The following is an 11434-nucleotide window of genomic DNA, read 5'->3' on the forward strand; positions in this document are numbered from 1 at the left end:
GAACAATGCCAATGTTCAATGTACGAGTTTAATGCTAAAGATGTGCAATACTTTTACAGAAGAGACAGACCCCTCAAACTAGATAGGAACCAGAGCAGTCTGGAGCCTTTCCTTGCCTACAGAGCACGTAGGTTCACAGGAAGCAACTCACTTAGGGGACGACGAATAGTACCCAGTACATGTTACGCCAGGAAGAGGAGAGAAAAATTGCCTTGGCGTTGGTAACAACTGCCATGCGATATGAGACCTTGCCACAAAGATTACTATGCGTAAAATGCTGTGGACCTTGCAAGAAGTGGAGGGCTTCATTTAATCCGACTCTTAGGGAGTTGACGTGTTTAGTCTGCAAAAGGAACAGGAACAACTCCATGCTTTAAATGTTTGAAGCTAAGTAATTTCCTTCATTTACTTTTTTGTAAAAAAAAAAAAAGAATTGATAGCTCACAATTTAATTAATACTGACTGTCGTACAATGGCATGGGTCAGCTAAATCAAATAGTCATATTAACAAAAAAAGTGATGGAAAAATTGTCAGTCTTTACATACATTGTGACTTTACATTATATTACGATTATCAACAAAACCCAAAATATGTAATTCTGTAAACTGCAATTAAATTTACGAACAATTATCATTCATTTAAAAACATAAAAGCAAACTAGTAATTTAACAATTACAATACCACTATTATATCCAATTTATATGAATAATTTTCATTATTTTTTTAGACAATATTTCATCCAAAATTTATGCTAAATATCTATTACAAAAAAAAATTATCCAAAAAATGGTATAAAAAATATAAATACAAAAATAATAAATTCAATAAAATTCAACTAGCACAATGTTCAGAATTACAAAGACACTCTTTATAGAAAATCGAATATAAGAATTAAAAAAACATTCGGGAAATTCATGAGTTTTAGAATTAAATTATCAGCCTAATGAGAAAGCCAATTCTTATATTAATTTAATAATAAACAAAAATGGAATGAGGTTTCTATTCATCCAATCATAAGTACACGTAGGGAATTTCAAATTCCCTATATAATAAAAATAAATAATTAATTACATTAAATTATTCCTACTAGATGAATTCTACGACTCCATATTACTATTTCTCTGCCAGAATTAACTTATAGTTTGAAATTTACACAACACGGAGATCAACAGAATGTCTCTTATATTCTGCTCTTGCAAATATTATTCGTTATTTTGTCTGGAAATTCATCTATAAGTGCTAATTACACGAGACGCCTCCTTCCCTGTACACACTTGGATGTAAATATCACAGAGACGGGAGTAAAGTTTGACAGCAATTACAAGATTTTGTCCCCCTCCCCCCACCACCAAAAAAAAGATGAAATTTTGAGCAGATTTTAAACATATTTGCGCATAACAAGAGTTCTGCATGATGCTTAGAACAACATAAAAATTGAATTGTTTACGAGAGGCACTAAACTGAGGCTGTACAAAATCTTGCACACTTGTTTTTGTGGACATTCGAAAGAAAACTACTTAGTAAAAAAAAAATCTTCGCCAAGTACGCTAAGAAGGCGAGCAATTCTCGTGTCGTAGACAAATCAGCAGACAAAAAAAATAATCATATTCTATGAGAATTAAAGTGGTGATTACAAAAACCGTGTAAATTTACCCGTCGATTTATATAGATATTTTCAATGCGAACAGAATTATTCCCAGCAGTATAATTTACAGGGGGGTTCCACCATACTTATATTTATTATAATTTACTGTCGTTTTCTACTTTAATCCTTTTCCTTTTTAGCAAGTTAGGAATTTTTAGAATCATTTTTAGAGCATAAGGAACAATATTTTAAGTTTTCTTTAAAATCTATTTAACTTAATACCTATTATAAAAAAAAAGTTAATACCTATGTATAAAAAGCCTTAAAATAAAAGCATCAATTAAGATTAATAATATCATTTAAGCATCCAGAGAATTTTTAAAAAGATATCAATATAAACAAAATTGCCTTTGACATAAACTGAAGAATAAACTAATTGCACTCTCATTAGACTTAAATATGCAAATGTATATTGTAAATTTAATAATAACTCTACCTAAATTAAAATGTAAATTCATATTAAAATATATATATCTATATATATAACTTAGAAATGAAAGAAAAGAAAAAAAATCGAATTACATTTTAATAAGTAGGCAATGTAATTGTCTTCAATAGTGTTGCTATGAAGTGTTGTTTTTCGGTATTAGAGTCTGTAGTTTTCTCTAGTATGCACACAAAATAATTACTTAAAGATTAAAAGAAAAAGAAAAAGTTTTTTCTCTTTCTCTTTACATTTTAAACGTGTAATGATTGAGAGGTTTTCAATATTTTGTATATATATTAATTCAGACAAATATAGTTTTCTTAACGATGGATGGGATAGATGTTAGGTGATAAGACAAATTATAATATCGTTATCTCATCATGATTTGACTGAAGGCAATCTAAATTCTTTTCTAATATAAAAGAGTATATATGGTTTACAAGCGAGTACAACATCTGTTTCTGTCGGCTTTACAGTACTGTCGTTAAAATGAAACCACTGACCTGGAAAAAATAATGATTTGTTAGCAATATTTTTTAAATATAATATTATGATAAATTAGATTAAACATAGCGTTAAGAGTCTGCAACACTAACTAGCTAAAAAATTAAATGTTTAAAATTTCTCTAGGATAGACAAACAGCTAATAGAATCAATCAGACAAATTAATAAATTAAATTACCATCGTTAATCGCGAACGCAGTATAATGCCCACATCCATGGCCTTGTCCATGATGTACAATCACAGCGGCTAAATCGTATAACTGAGTACTGGAGCTACGGGTGTCTGGCAGATCGCTCAATACAAACTGTGACATATCCAAAGCTATGTTGGGAAATTCTACGTGAGTTTCCACTTTTTGACGGAAACAATTCTGCCATCTAAATCGTTTTAAATGCAGACATAATACCTAAAGAAAGCAAAAAAAGTAAATAAATAAAGGTGATTAATAAATTCACAATAAAAATAAAATTCAATTCAATTGTCTTGGTAATAGAAACTCGAATCTTCACATTTATTTAGTATCCCATTCTTGATCATTTATGCCTAAGCCATGAGACGAACTGTACAAAAGTTAATTATCTACAAATAAGCATATCTTAAGGACGGCATCACGACCAAAAATGTAAAGCAAGCATTGTTAGAAATCCACATCGAATGCGTACGAAATACTTTTTTGGGGGATTCGTAATTTTGATTTTACTTGCACAAGAACGGTGAACAGGACGAATCCTCCAAGATGGCGAGGTTCCAGGAAACAATAAGGGGACTCTAAACGTACACTATTTATTGCTAATGTTGACAATAACATACAGTACGCACGACTTTTGCGTACGCAAGACTTAAGACCAAATAACAAATTAGACTGATGAAGTAACTGTTTGTAGGAATGTTGTTTGCAAAAAAAAAATGATTTGGACACTGTTAATGATTGTGCTGAGTTGCTTGCTACGGAGATTGAACTTATATCAACTACTGATACTCTTGTAGAATTAACCCATATCGAATATTTCATATTGTCTCGGCAATTCACTACTTAATTTGGTCAGGATGTCTTGTAAGTTCTAAATACAATTTTAGATTTAAAACAGTCCCATCTAGCACTGCTTACTCTATCTTTGGTTGTATACTGTGTTAGTAGATTGGTCTGTTTGACTGCACTGCAATCGCTGGTTCGCGATATGACACAAGAAGAGGTAATAAACAAAAACGATTGGTGAAAAAAGGGCCATTGGAAGAACTTTAAAAAAGAAGTACTACTGTAAGATCTCTTAGCGGACAATAAACCATAATTGCGTGCACTACCAGATGAATAGAACATGTTCTTATCTGCATTCATAATCTTTTTTTTAAATTAATACAAAATAGAAGATAAGTAATAATATTTCTTTACATTTGGTAGTCTTCTGATCCAGAACCTCTTAGTAGACCTTTGTTTGCTTTTGCAATTGCTGCAATAATAAAGTTCTGTTTCCGCCAACTCTTCGACTTCAATAAAACTAGTTAAACAATCTAGGCAAAACAACATCTTTTTCTTTACAAAATAAAGATAAATAAACAAAAATACTTTGAAGATTTATAAATGTTCTGAAAAAAAATAATTTGAAGGTTACCTAATATATTACAGGGTGGCGTTTCCTCGCCTGTTTCTTTACATTTTCTCTGATTAATACATTTTTCAGGAATGTCCAAAGATAAATCAAGGAATGGATCGTGTTTTTTAGATTCAGTACCACAATTAAGACATTGTACCTAAAAAATAAACATAATTTAAAAATCATAAAATGCAAAATGTTTTATAAAGAACGGATTTAAAAAAGCATTACATCCGGCGAGTACAAATTCGGTCTTCTGGCGAATCATCTCCAACAGATATTGAAGGAGTGTTGTTACTGAACTTATAAATAAAAATATTTAATTTAGTAAGGGAAAAAAGTACGAGCCAAGAATTTATTCTGTTCATTCAAACTTATCTGGTTTCAGTTCCAACAGTCGGATTTTGAAGATTTTACTAAGAAAATAATGTTATACCAAGAACCAAGACCATTAGAACCATTCAGAGCGTACAGGAATGCCTCTTCTAATCATTAGGGAGGAACAATATCATTATGAAATTTTGAAAGGTTGTTGTGGAAAAGAAAATGAAGGCCCAACCCGTTAAAGAAAGGGCAAAGCAATCCTATTAAACGACCTGTTTCTCCAAACAACCTTTTAGACTGATTTGTTCGCAAAAGGGGCCAAGATTGTTGGTGCATTGGCTAATCTACTTACCCCTTGGGAAATCTTTCGTTTGCTGGTGAAAGATAGTTTGTGTGAACCATTTTCACACAAAGTTTTCTCATTTTCAGTTAAAATCTGTCGTACAGTTTTTCCAATTCATTTTTACTCCTTCTACAAACATCTTTATTCAGTTCTTTCTAATTAAAAATATAGTCAACAGTTCGTTAACTTTGTTGGTCGCGTGATGTTTGCACTTCTAACATCAAAAAGCTTAACCCTTGACATTACCACAATTCCAAAAAACTGCAAAGCTTCCTTAGCACAGTGACCATTACCATAAGGTCTTACACAAAAAGTGATTTAATACCACTATCTCATTTTTGAAACGAGAGGTTGTAAACTTTTAATTTCGGAATATTAAATTGCCTTTTTTTTTGTTTTAGGAACTATAACTTACCTCACTTTGCAACATCCCACCAAATACCGTAGTAACTATGGATGTTTTATTTTTATGCGAAATATATTGGCTTTCTTTTAATGAAAAATCAGGTAAAAGATGCAATAATTCTGTATGCAATCGATCCAGCATGTACCGTAAAAATTCATGGGCATCTTGTTGTTGGTATCCCCTAAAAACGCAACAGTTTTTACCCTCAAAAATTAATATGAGAACAAATAAAAGGAGAAAAAATAAGACATTCCATTCAAAGTTATGCCAGACTTACAAATTTATTTAGAGAAAAAAAAATGCATTAACTATTTACCTGTATCGGGGTACAACCTTCCAAATAACTAAAAATAATGATTCAGGTGATATCGCACCTTTAGCACCTTGGTCAGTCAAATTTACCAATACTTTTCGCAGTTCTTCAGCCATGACTGCATCTTTTAATTCTTTAAAACTACGCGATTGATACATTTTATTTCTATTTTTCATTACGTCGAGAGAAGGTAATTTTTTAAAATAACGACAAAATTCTTCAATATTGCTGTAAAATAAATTAACACTAATCAAACAATGAAAACAATGTGTTTACCTCCTTAAAAAACACTTAACCTGACATACCTCAACGATTGTAGAACTGCATTCATAAAGCAAGTATTGCCTAAATTTCTAAGCCCAACAACTTTTCTGAATTCACGTTTTTCCCTGTTTTGAACTTTTCGATGATTATCTTTTTCTGATCGTTTCCTTTTCTGTTTTCTTTGGGGGGTACAATGAAAATTTTCCGAACTTCCAGTGCTGTCATATGAACGTGATCTAAATAAAAAATTTAAAAAATAATCTGTGGTTCGATACTCCCCAATTGAACCTTACTGATTTCTCATCAAATAACAAGTAATTCTCCCTAAATATACTATTATTACAACTCAAACTAACGATCTTAGGTAATACAGATCACTATGGTCTATAAGTTTAGATATATTACGTTCGATTTCAAATAACCAAATAAGTTAATAGGCTCCTTAATTCAGACTTGTTTCGAATTCGCAGAGACAGATTTATCAGACTTGAATCTACCACACTTTACACTGACTTAAACAGTAATGTAATATATAACGGCAGTGCCTATAGCTCTTAATACGATGCCCTTAAAGTTCAAAAAAGGACTACTGCAGAGACTTAATTTAGTCATAATCAATTGCTTAAAGGTTTGAATTTTACTGACAAAATTTAGAAGGTGAAAGCATTTGCAACGCTAAGACAATACTTTCATATTCCAATCCAACTTATAACTTGGTATCAAATTCATTTCACAAACCTGATGAATTATCTCTGATGATGATTGGAAACCTAAAACCGTCAGGACCATTGACGAAAAGAACGAAAGAAGCAATTCCATGCTAAAAGTATATTTAAAGTGCCAATAGAATTTTTCGTTTTTGGTCTTTAAAAGAGTATAATTAATAGAAAACTACCTAACTGTTGACAAACGTCTGTTAAAATGGTATAAAATAATTTAAAGAATAATAAAGCATTTTTATCTGCTTCTGAAACAAATAAGATTTATACATAATAAGAATAGCAAATATATATATTTTTAGAATTGCAAAGAATGAAGTCAATTTAACGTTTAAAAGTCACATTACTGTTTAGAAAACCTTAAGAGTGACATGTTTAGTGATAAAGAGGGAATTTAAAATTCACAAAATTATAACTTACCGCTTTCTGGTTCTCGGCCTTAAGTTCCTTCTACACTGTGTAGGATCCGATTCACTGATATCACATGCTGGCCAAGCTGCAGGGCTTTTCTGAGTCCAGCTCAGTATCGCCTCTCTTAGCCTAGTAATCAGTCCTTCGGCCGTATCATTTACTATATAATCATTGCAAGCGTAGCTGCAAAGTCACAGCACCGTTTAAAGCATTTATTTACCTGTGAGCATCAACTAAATTTGAAACTTTAACTTTCTAAATCCTAAATTAAAAAACGGGTCAAAACAAAATTCTTCCCTTATGCACAGAAATGTTCTCGAATATGTATTCAACAGTATAATTTCTAAGTTTCTGAAAATGATATCAACTGAAGCTATATTTATAAAATTCTGAACGGCATCTTTAAGAAACAACACTTAAGGCTGCACGAATAGGAATGGGCGCCGACAAATAGAAGTGATCTTTTGACGGATCGAGAACAATTTTAACAATCTTAACCCCAATAGCAGTCCCAAAAGGGCCATTGGCTATTCAGAAGAGCATTTTCCTTATCGCAATGATTTTTTGTGTCAGTATCATCTGTGCCACTATGTTTATACAAATGAAAATAAGGAATCGCCTATTTTTCCATGCGGAGCTTCAAGTCAATTGGACTATGGTGTAATCATTCAATCTGTTAACGTTTTCGTGGGATTTGAAAAACCAACGTACTATTTGGCAGTGGGCCCCATCTTAACTACTCGAGCATGCATTATCCCTGAGTTCACTTAAAAATTCAAAGGGGTGAATTTGCCAACTTCTTCAGGGAGAATAATCCCAGCTCAACAACACAACATTTACACTGACATTACACCAACTCATACAGTGAACACAGGGCCTGCAGAGGTAGTAGATGTGCACAACTATTAAAGATAAGCGAACCCAAAGGCAAACTTGAGCTAATCTCACACTATTAACAGTAACTAATGCCTACAGTTATGCTCAACGCTGATAAATTGGTGAGGGACAATCATTTTATTTTATTTGCATGATTTTTTAAAAATTTATGTCGCAATTAATTTTATTTTTAGTTTACGTTTTACATTTTGGTTGAGAGTACATATTTTACAAATGTTTCGGGGGCCTATATTTCTTAATATAAACTTGAGGATTTTTCGGTTTTTGACATCCTTAATCCAATTTTAAAAACTTCCTTTTTAAAGCAATTTGTCCCCTTAACGCGATAATAAATGGCAGAGTAGTATGAAACAAAAATGTGTACGAAATTCATTTCATTAAAAATATATTGTAAATCCTTTATCTTACCAAAAAACTGACAAATTTTCACAGTCCATACAAATAGTGTGTTTGGAATTTTTTTCTGAATGTTGCAAAGCATGGGCGTTTACATATCGCCCACAATTTATTACACCACAGTGAAGACACATCCACGGCTGCTGACTCGAAGAACATTCTACAATAAAAAAAAATCGAAAAAAGAAATAGGGGCACTTCCAAATATAATTTGCTTAATTATATAGTTAACCTAGTGGTAACCTTTCCAATATTCCAAGGAAAAGGTTATTGATTGGAAATAAACGATTAGTGGTAATTTTGTTACTCTAAGTGCAAAAAAAAAAAAATTGTGCATAATCTTATTCACGTCAGAGATATGGTTTAAATTCAATTTAACGCGACTTCTAATGTTTCGTTCAATAATAGAAATTCTTGTTTTTCCGTACCTTAAATTATTATGACTAACAAGAGGTTACAAAAAATTAATGAATTAATTTCAATAATTTATTCATAAATAGTTTATATACAATTCGAGGTTAAACTAATATTATAACTAGCATAAAAACTACATAAAACAGTGATCAGATACAGTTGTTTTTTTTTTTATTTGTATTCAAAAGAAAAACCACAGCAATAAATGAGATGGAATTATAACTTTTAAAAATAATACAAGTAATAATAATAATAAAAAAAAAGCCTAACGTATTCCAATTTATAACAAGATATCATGTTTTACATCAGAAATGTATAAAAGTAATAAAAACTCTAGTCAGTGAACACGTAATCATTTTTATAAAATGTTAGCAATGTTCCCATTTACTCCATGTCTTTTCGTACTAATTGGAATCTTAATGGTTTTTTTTTAAATGTGTAACTCAAAAAAAAAAACAAAGCTCCACCCAACGATTACTGTCACATTACCTTAAACTTCAAAAAACATTTTTTTTAAATACTTTTATTTTTAGCGAGATTTAAAAAAGGTAACAGATAATCTTTTTAATACAATTTTGAAGTATATCCTATTTGAATGGACACAAGTGAATTATTTAAGCATCCGAAAATATCGATCTTCCATAGGTTAGCTGTCATAAGGTTATAATATATGTAAAACATTCCCGTTTTGGATTATCTTACTTTTTAACTAATGCATTGTTTTTGATTGATTACTTTAAAAAAATAAATAAATAAAATAGAGTCTTCTGTCAATGACCTGGGTAAGAATCTCATAAAGGCGATCAATTTTTTTCCTCTCTTAGGTAAAAGAATTTTAAAAAAAATTAAGGCATTCAACTATAAAATATATGAATTTATTAAATCAATAACTAAAAAAAAAATCTCACCTGTACAAAACCATTCCTTTGTTTCTTTCTCGTTTGAAATTATAGGGTTCTTAATTATTACGTTTTCGTTGACGTGAGGGCATTCCATTCTAAAATACGATCAATTTGTTTACTGCGATTTCTAAGCCAAAGTTTTCGCTGTGGATGCGATGTGGACTCCCTTCCCAACCAAGCCCTTTAAATTAAAAAAAAAAGTATTTAAAAAGAAAAATGATACCCTTCCCCACACTTCCAAGGAAGTCCACTCGACTCTGACAGACCTAAAATGTAAAGGTTTTTGCGCATTCGCAAAGAAGAAGGTGGGGGCAATAGGCGCAATTTTCAAATTGTAGGTATAGGTAGAGTTTTTTGAAAATTATCAAAACAATATCGTAACGGTAACTATAGATTTTAAAAAGTAAACTAATAACATGTGCACCAATTTTGTCTCTTTTTAATACTCATAAATAATGAAACTAATTAATAATTAATACAAAAAAGTTTTTAAACTAATTGTTTTTATTTAAAAAAAATAAAATTTGCAGTAAGCAGAAACGATATTCTGTACTAGCCAAACCTCCTATTAATATCACATGGCCTTAAAATTATTGTTTGTCATTCGAATCAAAAATTAAATTAATATAAAAATCAGATGTGAAACTCTCACATGACTGTACTATTTTCGCAGTTGAGACGAATATGCTACTGAAACTCAGAATTTAAGTTACAAATTTAAAGCCACTAATTTGTAAAATCTGTAGTCAAGTAGTACAATTTACAGAAATAGTTCTTTATAGTATGGATATGCATATTCTTCTCTTAGAACATCATAAAATAAATATTTAAAAAAAAATATAAGTAACATCTTTTTTTCAAGGTTTTTCTCTCTACTCAGAATTTCATCAAACGAATATTTTTTTCAAGGACCTCACCAAAAATTGCTGCCAGATACCTCTAAAAGAACCGTATTAACTTTCCTCCAACTAATCTTTTCAAGTCTTTTTCGGTGTTCCTCTCTTCCTCCAAATCTGCGTAGGAACTCCCTCCAAATCCAACGTACAAACATGTCCAAATTCCGCACTACTCAATTAAAGTAAAGCCCTTTTTCTCGTTAGGTAGCTCACACTTCCCAATTTTTCCTTTTTTTCTTGTATCCCAGTTGTAATATTTACTACTGGCTTGTATAACTGTTGTTATTATCGAAAAACACCCCTACTCTCGCCTTACAGCTCATAGTTTCTTATTTTTCCTACGTTTTACGCAACGAAAGGAAAGGATAAGGCCTACCCTAGTTATTATATTTATTTTTGGCCAATGTAGACGTTGTCCTTACTGCAAAACACCATTTTTCTCGCCAAACTAGTTCACATTTCTTATTTTTCTATTGTTTTTCGCAATAAAAGAAAAAGAACTTCAGTTGGCAAATTTACTACTGGCCTGAATAGCTGTTGTCCTTACTGCAAAACACCATTTTTCTCGCCAAACTAGTTCACATTTCTTATTTTTCTATTGTTTTTCGCAATAAAAGAAAAAGAACTTCAGTTGGCAAATTTACTACTGGCCTGAATAGCTGGTGTCCTTACTGCAAAACACCATTTTTCTCGCCAAACTAGTTCACATTTCTTATTTTTCTATTGTTTTTCGCAATAAAAGAAAAAGAACTTCAGTTGGCAAATTTACTACTGGCCTGAATAGCTGTTGTCCTTACTGCAAAACACCATTTTTCTCGCCAAACTAGTTCACATTTCTTATTTTTCTATTGTTTTTCGCAATAAAAGAAAAAGAACTTCAGTTGGCAAATTTACTACTGGCCTGAATAGCTGGTGTCCTTACTGCAAAACACCATTTTTCTCGCCAAACTAGTTCACATTTCTTATTTTTCTATTGTTT

The 11434-nt window shown here is 31.2% G+C and overlaps 1 protein-coding gene across 1 annotated transcript; it reads right to left on the bottom strand.

The window, feature by feature from the left end:
- Positions 1-2308: 2308 nt before the first annotated feature.
- On the bottom strand, positions 2309-9800 carry LOC141450804 (ubiquitin carboxyl-terminal hydrolase 3-like). Its single transcript, XM_074121612.1, has 10 exons — positions 9566-9800; positions 8256-8403; positions 6960-7133; positions 5862-6056; positions 5560-5784; positions 5253-5424; positions 4189-4327; positions 3969-4087; positions 2756-2984; positions 2309-2576 (listed from the first exon to the last, which is right to left on the bottom strand). Exons 1-10 carry the CDS (start codon positions 9651-9653, stop codon positions 2452-2454), a joined length of 1614 nt encoding a protein of 537 aa, XP_073977713.1. The 5' UTR covers positions 9654-9800; the 3' UTR covers positions 2309-2451.
- Between the last annotated feature and the right edge of the window lie 1634 nt (positions 9801-11434).

The sequence above is a fragment of the Rhodnius prolixus genome, unplaced genomic scaffold (genome assembly GCF_049639745.1).
Source record: "Rhodnius prolixus isolate KJV_2025 unplaced genomic scaffold, Rpr scaffold_8, whole genome shotgun sequence".
In the NCBI taxonomy this organism is placed as follows: Eukaryota; Metazoa; Arthropoda; class Insecta; order Hemiptera; family Reduviidae; genus Rhodnius; species Rhodnius prolixus.

What these genes read in the sequence shown, in the direction of transcription:
- LOC141450804 (XM_074121612.1), bottom strand. Translation starts at nt 9,653, where the DNA reads ATGGAATGCCCTCACGTCAACGAAAACGTAATAATTAAGAACCCTATA. An exon ending in AAGGTTGTACCCCGATACAG is followed by an intron (nt 5,425 to 5,559) that starts GTAAATAGTTAA and finishes TTGCGTTTTTAG; the next exon opens with GGGATACCAACAACAAGATG. An exon ending in GCCACCCTGTAATATATTAG is followed by an intron (nt 4,088 to 4,188) that starts GTAACCTTCAAA and finishes TGTTTTGCCTAG; the next exon opens with ATTGTTTAACTAGTTTTATT.